Genomic DNA, 19,584 nt, shown 5'->3' with positions numbered 1-19,584 from the left:
TCTTTTTTCTTTGTAAAGCCAATCTCTGAGACAACAAATCAGAAGATTAGGAAACGCAATTATCTCTTGATTTCTCTCTGAAGCAACTTCGCCAACAAAACTTCAGCAATTGTAAGGAGAGATTTTAAAGAGATCAAAGAGATCAAGAATGAAGAAAAATCTCATAAATTTATTCTTTGCTAACTAGTGGATGTTTGCAATGATCTATTTCATTCTTTGTGTCAGTGGTTTGCCCCCATTCAATATTCTGAGACAGGCATAGACAGAAGACTAACAGAAATAAATCTTCTGTAGCCCCAGTGATGGATTTCAGTTGTACAGAATGAAGCCAACTTCCTCCAGAGCTGGAAAACAACAGCAGTTGTTCAAGGACAGAACATCTAATTAGCAGATATTAAGACAGATCATTAATACTCTTCATCTGATTCCAAATCAACTAGTAGCATGATGGGAGAAGGGATAAATTAAGTTAATATACATCAGGGTTTTTCCTCAGTGCATTACATGTTACAAGCTGTAACATGTAATCTGTAGAAATCTGTATATTCTTCTAGGTCTGAAAACCTGCTCAAATAAAAGAATGCTTAATTATTTCCTTCTCCGTTCACCTCACATGACTCTGGACCATGAAATAAAGTGACCTGGAAATAAATCATGAATGTCTGAGCACTCAAAGGGCTTATGAACATGTGCACCATCCCTACACAAAACTGCCTATTATTTGAACTCTGCTCATACAGCTTCAGACTGAAGTGTGCCACAAGAGCTTGACAGTGAAATCAGTACCAGTCAATTTGCTCTTCATCAAGTTCAAACCAGTACAGTAAGAATTTTAAATATTATAAGCATCAAATTCTGAAACTACAAGTGTTTCACTCACCAAAGAAAAATAATTATGCGCTATTGGTTCAAAGGAAATAAACTTTGGTTGCTACTTAAGGGGCCATAATGTGCAGCCTAAAGTACTGACAGAGGAAGAGTTACTCTGACTGGAAAGGCAGGTAAGGATGGGCTCTCAAAGACCAGTCAATAAGTTCAAATTATCAGATGTCTTCTGTTAATGGTCTAATAAAATAAAAGATACAGCAAGCTCAGTTCACAGACTTCTTTAGGCTAAACTACTAAGACACATTCACTGCACAAGAGGCCCTGTGTAGTGAGGTCTTTGCCTGAACGCTAAGTATGTTTAATTAAACATCTTTTGCCAGTTGCTACCTGCAAAACTGGGGACACAGGCAAGACATTAACACCGCAAGATATACTTCCATAGGGTATCGGTGAAGAGATTCCTGGTTCACACGCTAGCAGTGAGAGCAGAGTAAGGCTTCATGTTTGTTCACCACTGTACAGACAATAAGGTGATCATTAGTCATGGCTAAATTTCAACTGGAAGTATGTGGTTTTGTCTGCCACTATCCAAATAAAGTTGGAGGAAGGACTAAGTACTCTTCATGTCTTGTCTTAAGGTGCAGAATAATATTGCTAAGTAGCTATACTTCAATCTCTTCTGCAGTTCAATAATAAATTAAATTATTCACAGAACACACTGTACATTCTGTGGTATGCAATGTAACAGCTAGATATTACTAACAGTTAAGTATATCATAAAGCAGTGAACATTAATTACATTTTCATTTTCGCAGAAAGAAAAGAAATAGCTTTGTGGTCATAAAACAGATTGGTCTTTGAGAAGCCTACCTCCCTCACTGTTCTGGATTGCTGTAGAAACCTGGCAATAATTACAACTACCATGCCAGCTATCCCCAAGACAATTACTCTCAGGCCTAGAATGCAGAAACAGATCCCAAAGCAAGAAGTAATGATAATTATGCTCCCATAAAAATATTGTTTCCAGTACCTGATTCTCTATGGCCTTTCTGTTTTTTGGATCACTAACAATTGAGAGCTGCAACTCTGCCATCTTTTTCATTTTGCCATCCATGTCGATCTTCTGGAAGAGGCTCTTGGTTTGATTTTTCAGCAGTCTAACTGTGTCCTCTTTCCCAAGCTTCTTCGCAAAAAGGGAAGCACAGGCTGAATGTATAGCAGTAACCCAGTTTTCCAGATCTGTCTGGCTTGTCGCCTGTGAAACCAATCAATGGTGCAGCATTATGAGAACATAAAAGAAAAAAAATCAACAGCTCTAGAATATGGAGTGCTTGATCGGTTCTCATTATCTTAGACACTTTATCTTAACTGAGTGAAATAAGGCTTTCTTTAGAACTGTGTAAATAAAGGAAATGTAAGCTTTCCTGCACTCCATCATAACTTGTCTTCAAACTTCAGCTTCTGCTTCTTAAACCTGTACGGTCTGTACACCCCAGAAGCACAACAGAGCCATATAAGCTGTGGGAAAGATGTGACTTGTATCTTTCATCCCTCCAAATAATTAAAGTAAAACCTATCAGATTTCAAAGATAAACCTCCACTTCTGCAGGTAGCACACACAGAGAAGATATTATATGTAAGGTCTGAAGGGAGGTATGCTTACTTAAAAACTGTCAAGTTATTGGAGAGAGGACATCCAGGTAAAGAGAATGCAATCTGCACAAAGTGTCTCTGGAGATATGTACAAGTGTGCCTGTGAATCAACATGTTTCTATGGAGGCAGTTCCACATAATAATGTTCTTTATTAACATTTCCAGTGGTGCAATTAAGCAGCCAAGATATTTAGATTATTTTTAGCCTTCTTTCTTGAGTATCTTGCTCAAGCAAACTCTCTTTACGGCCAGCAGATTTGGGGTTGAGCACACCATTCTGTAAGGGTAGAATGCTAACAGATGTGAAAAAAATTTATAATAAAGGTGCTTTTCTAGAATCTTGTGATCAACCAGGTACCAAAAGTGTCTTGCAGATTTGTGATCTTTGTTTCTGAACCACTATTGACTAAGCCAACTGGTGTAATATCACATACCTGAAATCAAAACATACACTTAATATTATAATAGTATAGTACAATAGTGCGATTATGCTACTATTTATAAGTCAAAGGCAGAAGCATAATGTGTATGTGCGTGTGCATATACAATCATATACATGCATGTGCAGACTCAAAAACACATCCTAAAAGAGAAACAACTACAAAGTTATGCATGCATCCTGTTACCTGAAATAGGTAGACATCTCCAAAGGAATTGCTGAGACAGAACACATTTTCTTTCTTGGGATCTTCTGGAACAGACTGAACTATACTGTCTTCTGCAAATAGGGCGTACCGAGGCAAACTGCTCTGCTCCATCGAGTTCCTTCCATAGGTCTCATAAAACAGTAGAGTACAACCTTTGCGGTTCAGAGGGACAAAAAAACATAAGGAGAAAGTAAGTTCTGGATCTCCCATTTGAACTCTATTGTATTAATGTTTTTGTGAATTAAGATACCCTTCAGAGAAAGGGAATATCAATTCTGTTCCTCTTCTGAAGAAGGTAAAAAAGGAAGATCCTCTAAGCAGAAGATCCTCTAGGTAGAAAATCCTCTAAGGAGGCAAAATCAATGACAAATTTGCCAATGAAAAGTTTAAACAGACAGTAAGACTAATAGATGTAATAAATCTAATAGACACACAACAAACATCCATGGACTTAAAAAATAAACCAGGATATTCCTCAATATAGAAAGGTTCAAGGCCAGGTAGGAAGGGGTTTGAGTAATCTGGTCTAGTGAAAAATGTCCCTGCCCATGGCAGTGGAGTTGGTCCTTTCTGACCCAAAATATTCTGTGATTCTATCATTAAGCTCAGCCTATTTAAAAGTAAAGGCATGTAGAAGAGATTAACTTCTGCTTAGTTAAACTGGCTTTTGTACTTTTTTATTAAACCAACTCAATTTTTTTATTGAACCAACTCTCTCAAAACAGCCATTTAAGAAATCTTTGTATTTGTTGAAATGATTTGCAGAATCTTTCGTCTTCATAAAACATGCTTAGTGAATAAACTTCTCAAATTTAAACTGCAAATTGGAGACTAAGACAATTCTGAATAATTTAAAAGAGTTTAAAGGGGCTGAGTTTGAGCATGTTCAGTCTTGTAAATAATGTACTATCTAAGGTATGAAACTTGCATTCAGAAAATAAACTTCATCCTTGATGATGACAATCCCCAAGTAACAAGTGGAATTACTTCTGGAGGACAGCAAAAGAGACCTGATCCCTGCCCACAGTAGTATGACTAGTGTGCCATGTTGCCTTTGGCAGTGAAGTTGGCTAAAGAAGGGCCCGTTGTCTTTATTCCCATCAGTCTTTCCTTACTGCCTCATGTTATAATCCACTGTCCTCTGAGACGCACCAATTTGTCTGTTCAAGGAGTCACAGACTGAACTCCACTTCTAAAATACAATTAGAATTATTATATTATTATTATAAAATAGAATTACTATTATTATTACTAAAATACAAATACAATACACCAGTGTTGGTGGTTCAGTGGCAGAATTCTTGCTTGCCATGCAGGAGGCCTGGGTTCAATTCCTGACCAATGCAGGTATGTCTTTTGGGTAATGGCTTTACACTGAAAGAAGGTAGGTTTAGTTTTGATATCAGGAAGAAATTATGTGGATTGGTGAGGCATTGGAACAGGATGCCCAGAGAAGTTGTGGATGCTCCATCCCTGGAAGTGTTCAAGGCCAGGTTGGATGGGGCTTTGAGCACTGTTGGTCCAGTGGAAGGTGTCCCTGCCCATGGCAGGGAGTTTGGAATTAAATGATCTTTAAAATCCCTTCCAAACAAAACCATTCTATGATTCTAGGAAAATAACCTAGTTATAAACTAGATTTCTCAAGAATTTCAACTGATTTCTCTGCACATCCAGAGAAAATAAGTAACCCTCACTTCACCCTTGTGAAATGAAACAACAGTTTAACAGCAGAGGTGTTGGTACTTTTTTAAATTTAGAAGATAAATTAATACTATACTATACTTGAATGTTTAACCTGGAAGAAGTAAGACCAGATAGGTACTACAAAAACATTTTGAAAACAGAGGATAACCTAAGCAGTTTGAAAAATCTGAGGCTAATGGTAAATTCTCCAGCAAGGCAAGCCTTTTCCAAAATATATGCTCAAATTCAGGAATGAATTTAGAGAAGACCTATGGTTGCATTACATAGCAAGTCGGATTAAATGATCACTAGTAATCCACGAATATGTTACTGCTGCAAGCCCTATACGTATCCAGTAGATGGCTTGAAATTCAACAAATACAAGGACTCAGTTTGCTAGGGCTACAGCATTGTCATCTCTCCAGCCCCATTTTTGTTGTTTTTCCTTTAAATCAAAGAGGCAACACAACACAGGGCAGTGCCAAAACGGAGAATTTGGGTTGACTCGCTGATTTTCAGGCTGCTATTTTTTATCTATGTGACACACTGTTTGTGTTTATGCACATGCAAATATGCCTAGGAAATATGTATCAAGGGAACACAGCTAAAGCTGAAAAATAGAAATGTTTCCTTGGTGGGTGCTCTTAAACTAGTTAGGTAAAAGCAGAGTTCAACCTTTATTTTAGTAATTTTTTAACATTTAGACTTAATACTACATTAAAAATCCCAGACACATCATCCAAAGTCGTGTAAATTTGAGGGGAGCTTCCTCTAAGGTAACATCAGAAATCAGAACCAAAATCAAGGGGGGTTTTGATTCTTCTGTCTGATAAGAGGGAAAGCTGGGCCTACTAGAGTCCATGGGACACATTTGCTGTGAAAAGTTATGAGGTGGAATACACTAGTCTTCATACAATCCAAATCCAAAGTGTACGAAAAGTGAGATCCATCAGAGGGATTTCATCACATTCTCCAGTGTCAATGAAAGTACAAGAGGTACAAGAGAAAGGGAAACACATATCAGATGTTACTGATTAAATCATCTGTTGACTGAAAAGTTTTCAAATGAAGGAATCCAATAAACAGAAATGTCTCTATACTACATCAGTGCACCTTTTCCTATTACTGTCCAAAGTGTCTGGCAGAATATCTTGGGTAAGAACAAATCCTATAGATCTGGTCCTATCCTTTCCCCTTGCCATCCCTCACTTGACCTTCTTTATGATACTGAAACACTTGGAGATCTCTGCAGCTGGAAAAGAAGGACATGGTTTGTTACACTCTGCATATCAGGCACAGCACTTCTGTAATCATTTGAACATAACAGGGCAAACTAAACCAACAAAACCACATCTCCTCTTGTATTCAGCAGCAGCAGGAATGTACAGCCACTTCTACTTCTGCATTTTAGGAAACTGCATATTAAGCTCTGTTTTAAACTCCTATATTTCCCCTACTTGCTATAATTGAAGATAAGTCATATTTTATACTGATAGTTTACATGAACATAAATAAAACATTTTGAAGGATATACATGTATGCTCAAGTGTATGGCACCCCAAGTATATCTTCAGGTCAAGTGAAGTGATCCCTGGAAGCAGCTAGCTTCATAAGTTCTGTCAGACCCACCGGGACTGATTACTGTCCAAGCATTTTAATCAAAACTTGAACTGAAGGGAGAGGGTAATGGGAAAGCAATTTCCCTCGTTAAAATAAGCTAATTAGACAGGACAGATGGAAAAGAGAGTTTTTCTTGGTATGGGATTACCATTCAAGCTCAGGTCTTGGTGGCCCTCAAAATAGAGCAGAGGCCTCAGGATATGCATACATTGAAGTCTAGCAGGTAACCAGATGGTTGTAAGCCTTCAACATATTTACAATTAAACACATCTCAAGAGACTACAAAGAAGCATGCTGTTCTCCATTTGTATATGTGGCTATTTTAAGTCACACTTTAAAATATCTTGGCTATTTAAACTTCAAGAACAAATTAAATACAGATTTATTCAAAACCTTGTATAAGGAGAACCAAAGCAAGCGCCTTGATCTTGATATAGCATATTACAAAAACAGAACTATGTCTTGATATCCAGACATGCAAGTTTATTTTGGCATCAGAAGTCTCCACAAGACAATAAAGGTAAGAGATCAAGGAAATGAGGAATGTATATTTAAAACAGCTAACAAAGTGGAAGAGACACTGCACCATGAATGCAGCCATATCAACCATCAAAGTAAAAAGCATTGTATCTAACACTTATAATGTTAGAAGTTAATAAAGGTTTCTACAAAGAATTTTATTATTCGTCTCCTGTAGCTGCAGAAATTCAGTTAGCAAGAAGGGATGTAACTTGTTCAAGGTAACCAATAAACCAATTTTATAGCAAAAAAATGAACATGAAGCACCTAAATTCCTTGCCAAAGCCTCATTATTCCAGAAATACATGAACTACTAGTATATAATGCACTTCAGTTTAGAGTTTTGATAGGATTGTTTAGAAACTAACTGAATTTTAGAAGAGGTAGATCAAACTCATATTCATACTCGGTAACACAAATACACACAATAAGAGGGTGGAATTCAGATACTGTTTTTCCCTTACCACTTCTGGTAAGCATGAATCATGCTATCTGATGATCACGGTAAGTGATTTAAACTGTTAAGACTGCCTACATTTTGATCCCTTGATAACAAGTCTCCAAATTGTTAGGCAGAATTGCCTCATTCTAGCGAGTTTGCTTCTTTTAAATCAGCACTGTCAAGGACAACATTACCAGAACTTGATGTTTGCCGTTCATTTTTCTTCAGGTCTACACCCACGCAGAATTTTGAAAAGGGCAACCTGTGGGAAAGTTGTTATTTTCTCTCCTCTAGTCCCATATATGCTAGGAAATTATTAAGTTTGATCATTTCCCTACTCATTAACTTAGCATTATATTTACTGAAAGGCAAATCCTCTGGATGCAATTTCAAAAAAAAGGCCTATGAACTCACTCTTCCCACAATAGATGTTATTTTCCTTCTCACACTTCCTGACATCCATACACTTCTTGCAGCACACTCCGAGCCATCAACATACATGGAGAGAGCAGTGCTGAGCACAACAATCACATCTGCAGCCTCCCCTTTTAGTGAATTGCCTTCCCACGGGGCTGTTTCACAGCAGCAGTAGCTGTGAGAGATGGGAAGCTGGGCACGCGAAAAGCCAGAAGGGGTTGGTATTGCAGGGAGCAGGTATTGCAAGGTGAAAGACCATCCTGGGAAAGAAGGGAGATCGGCAAGTCCTAGGAATGGTCCATGGCAACTATGCCTTGGGCACCACAGGCCTTGCTGTGCTGCTGTTGCTTCAGTCTCCTCTGCCCTGAACCACATACTTTTTTGTGTAAATGTTTTGGCATGTGGAGTTCACCTCTTCATCACACTGCCACCTAAAGCACTGGAAATAAATTAAACTTTTTAAATTAACCTACCCTACTTTTAAATAAACTTCATAGAAGAGCCTAAGGAACTATGTGTCTGTGACAGGGAATTGGGCACCAGTGACCTCTCCTGACCCTTACGTTTTGAGTCCCTCCAAGACAGAGGTGTAACTTTGGTATTTTCCTCAGCTTTGTTTCAGTTTGGTCTTTGACCTTCAAATATCCAAAGGGATCTTCTAAATCCCCAATTCTGCATGAATACATGAACTGGGAAATCAGACAAAACAACTCCCACTATGGTGTGAAACACAAGGCTGCATGTGCAGTACCAGAAACATTGAGCATCACCTCAATTCAGTGGGCTGCTTAGGCACATGCTCCACTTTAAGTGGTGGGTAGACCTTGCAAAGGTAGGTATGATTTTCTGATCCCCCTAAACCTGCTAACAGAAGCCAGCATGCATGAAAGGCTCCTGAGACATGACAGAAAGAACTGCTGCTGCCAAGCTGAATGATAAACATGGTGGTTTACCTTTGAGTGTGACCCAGTACTGCTTCCACTTCCGCCGTGTGACCAGCTCCAGCTTTTTCTCCTTCTGCAAGGTCACCAAGGGTTTGAAGAACAGCCACCCTGCCTTGCGCACCACTCCTTGCTCTTTCTCATACAACAAATCCAGCTGCTCCAAGGAGCTGAGGGACTCGCCACTGGAGTCTTCTGTTTCTGATGAGGTCTCGGTATTCTCCAAGTTCATCCTGCTAAACTCCAGCTCCCGCATGAAGTTTTCATAAATGTTCTGCCTCAAGGCATCACTACTGACCGCATTGGTGGACTCGCTTCTCTGGGACAGGACATGGCTGGAGCCAGGTGACCACAGCAAGGTGGAGAGCTGTGATGGTGCCAGTGTGTCCGTACTGAAGTTGTCCATTCTGCTGTCTAAGTATTCACTCCCATCTCTACACTTTGGCTCCTGTGCATAAAAGGAATTTATCAGTGATCAGTCAGTAGAGCTACAATCAAAGACACATCTCATCTGGCATTTAAACTTGTTTCATGATTAACCACTTCCAGTTCCTTCATCAAGGCCCACCTCTTTTCACCATTACATTATAGGCTTTGCCTCAGCAGCCACTGACACCACCAGTGCCACCATTCACAATTTTTTCAGCAGAACCCCATTAAAACCTAACCACTAAGTCTGAGCACTTTGGAAATTCTTACACCCGTGAATAATCTCAAATTTCATTAGTGACTACTGTGGCTTCTACTGGCTGAAACTTGAGGTATTCTAGGAGATAACTATATCCTCCATCTGAAACCTAGGCACCACCACTTACATGCCTGTTTGAGTCCAAATAGGAACAGTGTCACAATAGATTTTTTATTATTATAGGGTTTTCAATACTTTGGTGCTATCCTATTTGTGCAAGGTGGCTAGATTTAGCTTCTGCACAGCAAGGCTGATTTTACCTCCATTTTCCATTTGTCATATAAGCTGTGCTTAGCCAACAAAAAAAAGGTCAAAAGTTGAGAATATTTTAAGATTGTTAGTATTGATCAATTGACTAAAATCTAATCTAATAAAATATGTGACTTAAAAATAGAAAGGCACACTTGCTGACTGGCATGGATCCAGTCTCCAGACTGCAGGGGTGTGTATTTTCTGACTTGCAGGAAACCCCCTGAGAGCTTGATCATCTCATCAAGCACTGATGGGCCTTTCTCCTACTGCACTATGCAACTTCATCCCTTGGATTGAGAGGGCTGGCCAATTTTACTTGGAATACTCAGGCCTGATGGTATGACTTTCTTGCCACTGCTTGTCAACATGGGACCTTGTTGCCAGACTGGACCTTTTCTTTCTTAAGCCTTTCCCAGTAATATGCTGACTGCTCCCCACTCTCCCAGGATCCAGTGATGGACAAGGATTTTTGTACTACCCAAGACAGAGCTCCTTAGACTAACTTCATTGTCAAGAACCACACTATCCATCCTAAGAAGCCATTTATTGTCTTCCAAACTCAAGCGTTGCCAATGCTATTTAAAAGCAACCAAGACACGAGAAAATAAAACACAAAAAACATGTTGCCTTTCCCAGTAAAAGTGTGAGGGAAGAGAAAAGAAGAGATGGCTATAAATGATTCAAGAAGTGAAGCTATTACCCTCAGGAATAATAAAGCTATTATACTTTCAAGTTTAGACTGCTTCTCTAAAAGCATTTTGTTGCTCATAGACTACTGTACATGAACAAAGTAAATAAACATCAGTCTCCTGTGAGCTGTTCTCACCAGCAGCTTTGAAAGCAACTACTTTTTTGTTCCTTTGCTTCTTACTTGATGTTCTTCAAAACTGAAGCGGAAAAGCTGTGCTGTGTTTTGATAGCATCAGGACCTCCAGCATACGGCCAAGAACAACAGTGGGTTTGCACACCCTCCCAAGCAATGCCAGACAAGCCGCTTCTAAAGCAGCAGGACACTGCTAGCTGTGGCCTCACAAAAGCCAATTTGAACTGAAACCCATGTTCCCTCATAGTGCATTGAACTTCAAGTCTGGCTTTTCAGATCACTGTCTAGTGATGAGGATCCAGTTCTCCTTATAATGGAGCGTCTTCCTCAAATCTTATTTCAGAGTGCTAACGAGTGTTCTCCAAGAGTAACTCTCTAAACATCAATGGTTTAGCTGTTTTTTATATGGTAAAGGGAGGAAAATAGACACAGGGAGTGGCAAACCAGGAAATAATCCTGCATGTAATGCATTAATGCCACAAAGTGACTGTAGAACATGGATTATACAACTGCACTGCCCATCTGCAGTTCAGTCAGAAACTGACAGCTTTCTCCACCCTTGTTTTAATTACTGTCACTGTACTTGTGTGCCAAAATCCTGCATTTTAATTGTTTGACTATTCTCCAGGAAATGCTAGTGTCCCCTAGAAAACATTAGCGTGCAGCTTATTAAGAATATGTATTTCTTTTAGTCCCAAAGCACCAGTAAGAGAAACAACACAAGACACATACATAAGAAGGTGTCTGCTGTGAAGACCCACCGCTGGAACCACAAACATTAATGAAAAGGGTGGGATACAACCTGCCCGTGAACAGCCACTATCCACAGCCTATGTTTTCTCCACACACACAGAAAGTGCAGAAATGAGGAAGTACCAGAGTAGAGTAAATGGACAAAGGATCCAAAACAAATCCACTTCACCATGACAACATCACTTGTATTTTTCTTTTCTTAAAGTACTGAATTGGCAGAGTCAGGCAGTCTCTGTTGGTTCTTGGGGAGGCTGTCACTGTAGCAGTATCTGTCACCGCTGAAAAGGTTTGACCCAAGTTGCTGCTCCAGGTGGTTTCCCTGTCAGGCAACTTTTTGCCCATTTTCCCTCTGTTGCATCTAGTGATGATAGAAAACCACCACTGTTTCTGCTTAGCTGTATTTAAGGAGATCTCTCAATGTTTGAGATACACTCTGGAATAGTTATAGATAATACAAAAGTTTAAGGGGCTAAGATATCAATTAGACAAAGTGACGCATGTAATAATTATCTGTAAAGAACAGCACAGGAAACAATGCAGTCTGCTACATTTATTAGGATCCAAGCTAAAAGGAGAATCTAATACCAGTTTTCAAGTCAAATAAAGAGGTTGACTCAATGTGTTTTTCTCTTACATTCTCTTTATACCACTTAAAGGCTTTGGCTTATAAAGTCATGAAATTTCAGATATGACTCCTATAAAGAGGCTATTTGAGTTCATTGAAGAACTTTTTTCAGTAGCTGTTTCTGGTGGTTGGATTTTGATTTTACACAGAATTTGCTAATTTTCTCCATGTTATAGAGTTGCATACTGAGTTTGCACCACCACCTATAGCAGTAACTGACTGTGCAGCAAGTCTGCCTAAATTCTGTCCACAGGTCTCACATGCATCACATACACCTTGCAGCTCACACATAGCGTATTATGATATAGCATCGTCCCAATGCCACTTCAGCATGGACTAAACTAAATGAGGACATGCTCTTCAGTAGAGTATCCGTGATGCATTGAGAGAACACTTTAGGACACCCTCATGCAATAAAACCTGGGTCATGGAACAGAATGAACTGCAAGTCCTTACACAAGACCATTATTAGAAAGGCAAGCTCAAAGGGAAGTAATTCTTCCCCTGTACTTAGCAGTGGTGAGGCCACACCTGGAGTACTGTGTCCAGTTCTGGGCCCCTCAGTTCAGGAAGGATATTGAGGTGCTGGAACAGGTCCAGAGAAGAGCAACGAGTCTGATGAAGGGACTCGAGCACAAGTCCTATGAGGAGAGGCTGAGGGAGTTGGGGTTTTTTAGCCTGGAGAAGAAGAGGCTCAGGGGAGACCTCATCACTCTCTACAACCACCTGAAAGGAGGTTGTAGCCAGGTGGGGGTTGGTCTCTTCTCCAGGCAACCAGCAGTAGGACAAGAGGGCACAGTCTTAAGCTCTGACAGGGGAGGTTTAGGTTGGATATTAGGAAGAAATTTTTTACAGAGAGGGTAATCAGGCATTGGAATGGGCTGCCCAGGGTAGTGGTGGATTCACCGTACCCGCAGGTTTTTAAAATGGGACTGGATGTGACACTTAGTGCCATGGTCTAGTAACCACGGCAGTGTTGGATCAAGGGTGGGGCTTGATGATCTCAGAGGTCTTTTCCAACCTGGTTGATTCTATGATTCTATGAATTCCAGGATATATCAGATCAAGTCAGACATAAGGAAACATTCAAGTAAGTGGACAGGGCACAGCCAAGGACTCCTCTGGAATATCCCATATGCAAATCTGTTTATGGATGATTTAAAACAGGTGCAGAGGAAGGGTGCCAGAAGGAAAAGGAAACAGACTTCCTATCTTAACCCAGGAGACCAAGGAGAGTCTGCATAGCCCCCTAAATTTTGGCCAAATAAAGATATCATTTCTCCCTTTAAATAAATCATAACAGATTAATTAATAGGGAAAAAAAAAACAATGTCGCAGGCAATAATGACATCAGAAAACACTGGCTAGTACTACAATTACTCTGCCAGTTAGCAAGCATCAGAGTAAGAGGGTTTGGAAAGAGCCTTCGAGATGGGGAAAAGCCTACCTGTGTTTAAGCCGCAATTCATTCACAAAGAGGATTAAATTCCACTGCCTTTCTAGAGTCAAGGGTCTGGCCTCAATATCCCAAACCTGTGCTTCCTGGTCCTGCATCCCCATGAAGCAGGCAGCTTGGCTGACTTGTTTTCACTGGGGCAGCTGGAGGGACTATCCACCCAGCCAGCACCACCACTTAGGCCCACTTACAGGGAAATATTCCAGCTTTCACCTACGTTCAGCCCAAGTGACTCATATTCAGTTCCTAGTAATGTAATGATGAAGGGACACAATGTTCAGAGCAAGGCACAGAGGCTCACAGTTGCTGAGATGAACAGTCCTGCAAACAGGACTAACCATCTAACAAATCATGACCACTCATGATATTTCGGCATTTTTAAGCCAAAGGGCCCAGTGAGAGTACCATCATTACCAAACTACAACACAGCAAACCCCTGAAGAGACAGCAGTTTACTCAAAGCATGCAAGATGGAAAGGAACTGACCAAGCCTCACAAGGAACTTCAAAACTATAAACATTCACTACTTCCCTCTTGTCCTTCCTGTTGCTGGATACTTGTCTGATTAAAATCAGTGACTAACCATTTCCTATGCCTTTTTCTAAGAAACCACCATTTTTGGAGCTAGGGCTGTTCTCCCTCTACCAGAATCTGATTCAAGCTTGATGTAATCTCACCAGCCAAACTTCCTTGCTGTGTCTGAAGTCAGTTCACTGCACAGTGAATTCAAAACAGCTATGAATCGCACACCACAAATACCATTCTGAAAATGTCATAACTAAGTAATACATGGCAAAGGTCTGGGATGCAGAAATCATATGTAAAGCCTGGCAGTAAAATCCAGAACAGCTAGAGATGTTGAAATCAGTGAAGAATCCTGGAACACAGCACTGAGGCTCCTCCATGATTCCAGTTTTTTCTGCCTTCTCTTTCACAGCTGAGTAAGAAGGGAAAAGATAGCATCTGATAAAACACATGAGGAGCAACTCACAAAAGAAGTGTTCCAAATAAACGGCTTTCATTTTCACTTCCCAGTTCTGTAGCTGCTACCTAGGATCCACATTGGCAAACCTCATTTCTCAGCCTAAGAGTCTGACAGTTTTACATTGCAATGACAGATGCCTGTTAAGCACAATATCTGTTTGAATTTCCAGCACAGGAGACAGTGTTTGCTCTACATGCCCCACAAAGCATGTATTTTGATCTACTGCTTAGCTGCTGCCTAAGTTGAAGAAGTGGGTGTTCCCTTCACTCTCTGCTAACTTCTGAAGTGGCCAGAACCTCCTCAATGTTGCTGAAAGGGAGCACCCTTCATTTAGGGAAGCACAGTCACTGTACCTGTATGAGAAACACTGGGGAAGATGAAATAAAAAAAAAAAAGAAATCCAAACCAAAACCAAAATAGGTCTCTGGCCTCCATTTCAGCTTGCAAACTCATGTGCAGAGTCCAGGCACAGTCTGGTATTTAAAGAGCCCAATTGTGGGGCCTACAGCTAGAGATGAGAATTTCATTCCTGACCAGAGGCGTTCTAAAGTCCTATTAATGGGATTAGTCTTAAATCCTTCTAGGAAACATCCTTTCCCTCCCTCTTGCCCTCTTCCCATCTCCTTCTTCACACTACCATCTCCCAGTGAGCCAGATGGCAACTCAAGCTTTTCCATGTGGCTAACTAAGCTGACACACAGGGAGGAGGAGGAGGTTGCTCCATGCAATGTCTTCAGAGGAGGTGGAGGCAGAACCAGCAGCTCTGGGCAATACAGTTGCTTGCCTTGCTAGAGACAGATCAATAGTGAAACCACAGTGAGTGGTGAAGCCAGTAACACAGACAGGGAATATCTGCAAAGATAGTTACAATGTCCTCCTTCTACTGCTCCTTCCACACTCTTCAGACAATGTATGCTGATTCATAGCACATATATATATAGCATTATATTTTCATAGTTGAAACAAAAAGATGTCTTAAAAACTCCCAAGTCACTTTTTAAGTAATGCAATGATTTCAAAAGCAAATTCACTGAGACATTAGGCTGCAAAGATTGGAGTTAACTTAAGAAGGCAAAATTGCACGCACAAACATATATCTTTTCTTGCTGTTGACATTTCAGACAGCACCAGGGATGCAGTACTTTTCAGAATTCCGTAAATTACTAAAAGAGATAAGCAAGTAATTATCCTGCAAGAAAGACAAACAAGATGCAATCACTATGCTTATAAGAGGAATCTACAAACCACTTTTCAGACACTTAGGCTGGGGTTTGTACATACCTGCAGCTTCCTCTTCTTCCTTGACAGACTTCCTGTCCAGTCACTGATGCGTCGCATTCGGTTTTTTAATGTATCCTTCTTGGATGCATCTTCACTGAGAGGTTTAGACTTCCTGCATGGGAGTGTGTAGGAGGTGTAACGTGCAGGACTTCCCTGCTCTACCCTGGAGGGAACATCAATGTCTGAGGCAAATGAAACACGGTTGCTTAGGCTACCAGGAGTGTCAATATACTCATCAGACAGCCTGATCCCAGGTGGAGGAGTGCTTTCCAAATTTGTATCCTTATAGAGATCTCGAAGTGAGGAAAGAGATGAACTTTGGTTGAAGGACTTCTTGTTTTCACTTGCTGGGAAACTGGCACGAATGCTTGTATCTGGAGTGCTCCTGGTCAAATATGAACCATCCAGCTCATTAATGTCCCCAGCATTTCCCCAGAGAGAGTCATACCATGAAGACTCGGAGCTGAGGGAGCTTCCTTTACTAGATCGAAGCCTTGAATCAGTAGGTGACAGACGATGGCTTGAAGAACAGTCTGCACTAGAGTTCCTCCTGACATCCAGCAGGTTATTTGGCTTAGATTCCAAGGCAGGTGAATATCTCAGCAACTGCACTGGTCCACTGGACTCCTCTGTCGGTACCTTGCTGTTGTTGCTGTTTTGGAACTCGACCCTCAGGCACCCGTCCAACTTCCCCAGTGTTTTAATGAGAACTTTGGGACTCTTCCTGTCCTCTGATGGGGAGGTCGATGCAAGACTCTCATTCTTTCCATAGCAATTTAAAATGTGGCCATTGCATTCTCGAGAGGCAGCATGATTACTTCCAGCTTGAAGGCCAACATAGTGGAAACCATTCTCTGGCAAAAACATTGCATTATTTCCATTATTTCCTTGGCAGTAGTCCCCTGAGGCATTTGTCCTGTGTTTGGCATGGGCACTGCTTTTGGGGACCTTCATCACAGTGTCACTAAGCCTGGATGAATAAGGCTGACTACTCTTGAAGTGTGAAAGGCAGCTTCTGGCAAGGGACCTTGATTTGTAGTTTGAGCCACTGCTGGTATGTCCCCATCCATGCACAGAGCAAGACTTTTCATCTTTAGCATGAATGCTGCAAATTTTCAGAGAGCAAGGCTTCTGCTTGGCACCAGCTGTAGCAGCAGCATGACTTTTTGATCCCTGAAGACTGTATTGGCTTTCTGAATTCCCCATTTTCCACTAAGCTAAGAAGAGTTTCATTAGAAACAATGGCTAGAAGACAGAGCAAATAATAACAGACCATTTTTACCCTTTACACAGGAAAACGCCTATTTAAAAAATGATATGAAACAATTGTTTCAAAAAAAGCCATTAAATAGCCATTTACAACATTAAATTCATAACTGAACTTATTTTAAGGGCAGCCTAGGAAAGTCTATTCTCTGTATGGTTCATTACCCTGCTGTTATAAAGCTGGAATCTAACTCCATTGAAATCATGTCAACACCTTTCTCCACCCACACACTTGGCAACATCCTTATAACTTACAAAATCTCTGGCTCCCAAGAACAACGGTATAATGAAAGAGACACAGCAAGATAATCATAACTTAGATGTAGAGTGAACTGTACTTTCAGAGAAATCCCTTCTGCCAGGAGGAAAGCCCACTGCAGTTTCAGCTTGACTGATTTCTGTGCAACCAAGTGTTGCCTCAATAAAATGTTCAGTAAACCCCAGCTTTGTGTTTAAATAGAGTTAATCTAGGAGAAAGGAAAAAAAACCATGCCAAAAATCAAACAAAAAATAACTCAGTTAGCAAATAGCCTCATCTTCCACTACAGCACAAAACTGCATTATGTTCATTCAGCACAGCGCAGTTTGATAGTTCACTTAGTAAAACGCTCTTCAGCTTTTCACAGAATTCATAGTGAATGGCACACAGTGGAGCAGTTACATTGCCCCAGTGAGGTGACTGAAGATTTCAAACCTACATGAAGTGCACCCCAAAGTAAAAAAAATGTTCTGTTCCTTTTTGTTACTCGTAGTGAATCTCCACTGTTCGTAATTTACAGAAAAAACATTAATGTGCTTTTTCCATTGGCACTATGCTGCTTTATACATTGGATCTCAGACTATCACCCGTAGGAGAATACACTGCCACCTCACTAAAATTTCATCAAAATAAGCTACAGTGAAAGCACAGTCTTCTTATCTTCTAGGGTTTGTACGTGTTTTGACATCCCTACTTCTAGCTCTGAGCACTTATAGATTAAAAGTATAGTATGAAACAAGGAGCAAACCTGTAGGATCACTCAAACGTGGGCGCGGTTAGCAGTTAGCATGCTCTGCATTGTCTACGTGGCCAGTTACTACGCTTGCCAAACCCAGGATGGAGTTGCATGCAGCCTTCCTAGAAAACACCAAAAAGACAAAAAAAGGTTTTCAGTCAAATAGAACTTAGATTTTACTCCAACTGTAAGCATAATGAATAAGAAAAAAAATCAGAGTTTACAAACGGAGAAGGTTGGTGAAGTGGACTCCTGGACTTAAGATACACATTTTTATAAACATACTCTAACAATTGGAATTGAATTAGTACAAATAAGTCACTAAGTGTCTTATTTTCTAATTCTGTCTTTCTCCCCTCTCACTGACAAGTAAAGATAAACTTTGAGCCCCCTCTAGTTTTTGTTTTGGAAGACCAATTACAGTTGGCAGGATTGTGCAGTGATCCATTACAATGTGGACCAAACTGATCAGAGCAATGTCCTACAGCATCTGTTTATCCTTTCCCATGCCTGGATTCCAACTATGACCTTTGCAGCAAAAGGCCACCATGCAATTCACTCCAGCAGCCACCCAGTAACCCCCCTCTTTAGGTTTCTTCTGATTTTAAGTAAATCTGCCAGTAAAACAAGAAAAAGGCAGCACCAAGCATTGCATACACCCAAAGGTAACAAGACCCAAGTTCTTCCTAACACTCTGAAAATACTAGCTCTTTACTTGGCACACAAATGCTGCAACTCACAGCAAAAGAACCAAAGCTGGATCAAAGAACACACCAGCAGTGTAGGGATTGAAACATTAGTAGAAAAGAAGTTGAACAACATCTTAGACTCAGTTTTGGAAAATGCATTACAGCTAGAAACCATTCTTAATACACTACCATCAAAATTATTCTTTTCTGCCTAAATTCCGTGGCTACTCTTCATCGTTTTCAATTGAGTACCTACTTGATTTGAACATGCTGGATTTTGCTCTTTTTGTGGCTATTCACTGTATAAGAACCTTGAAGATATTTAAATTAATTCACTGGTAACCTAGGTATTTTGCTAACCTTACCAAAAACAAAGGTAAAGGTTGCAAACTAGAACCAAAAACAGTCTTAACAGCATGCCTAGAAAAAGGTTAGCAAATAAATTACTTAGAAAAGAATGTCATGATAGAGATGCTAAAGACCTATAAAGACAAATTCACGGCTGTTATCACGAAGATATTTGATAAAACAGATCAGCCACAGAACTTTCATCCTACACTCAAAAAAATCTGTTTAATTTGCTTATTCTCTCCAACAGTTTGGAAGGTTGCTATTTATGACACGCTTGCCTTGCAGGATTGATTTGCCTATGCTGCTAAGTGCATTCCTTTATGTAAACAGTTTTTAAAGTGTCATATACAACTTTGATTGAACAAAAGACTATTGATTCAAAGTTAACAGAAGAAAACACACAAACTTCCTAAGCTCCAAGCTGCTGAACAAATTGCGAACACCCAGCAAAACTGCATTCCTATATCTAAGAGGCACAGACCACAAACAAGCAATGAGTTTATGTTCAGAACTCTTCATCTGGGAGCAGAAAGTACATTCAACAAGGGGGCTTTGAAGGGCTTATATCTATTCATAAGGAAACACTGAACACAATTTGTCTAAAGAAACAGGCAAAAAGACCACCTGGTCTCCATAGTGATTGTGCAATGGTTAGGTAATCCTTTTAACA

The 19,584-nt window shown here is 40.3% G+C and overlaps 1 protein-coding gene across 10 annotated transcripts in view; it reads right to left on the bottom strand.

The window, feature by feature from the left end:
• Positions 1-19,584, bottom strand: part of TIAM2 (T cell lymphoma invasion and metastasis 2) — a 195,245-nt gene that overhangs the window by 75,847 nt on the left and 99,814 nt on the right. For 9 of the 10 annotated variants that reach the window (XM_027688776.1, XM_027688752.1, XM_027688822.1 and 6 more), the window contains 5 exons: positions 17,887-17,996; positions 15,614-16,825; positions 8,763-9,198; positions 3,108-3,280; positions 1,859-2,083 (listed from right to left, as the gene is read on the bottom strand). In XM_027688776.1, the coding sequence (XP_027544577.1) occupies positions 1,859-2,083; positions 3,108-3,280; positions 8,763-9,198; positions 15,614-16,819 (2,040 nt within the window). In that variant the 5' untranslated portion in view covers positions 16,820-16,825; positions 17,887-17,996. Of the gene's footprint in view, positions 1-1,858; positions 2,084-3,107; positions 3,281-8,762; positions 9,199-15,613; positions 16,859-17,886; positions 17,997-19,584 lie in introns of all 10 variants that reach the window. The other variant, XM_027688771.1, reaches the window with a different exon arrangement.

The sequence above is a fragment of the Neopelma chrysocephalum genome, unplaced genomic scaffold, assembly GCF_003984885.1.
Source record: "Neopelma chrysocephalum unplaced genomic scaffold, ASM398488v2 Primary Assembly neopelma1_23, whole genome shotgun sequence".
NCBI classification, from domain to species: Eukaryota; Metazoa; Chordata; class Aves; order Passeriformes; family Pipridae; genus Neopelma; species Neopelma chrysocephalum.
Note: the sequence above shows the minus strand (reverse complement) of the source record. Positions and strands in the feature narration are given on the sequence as shown.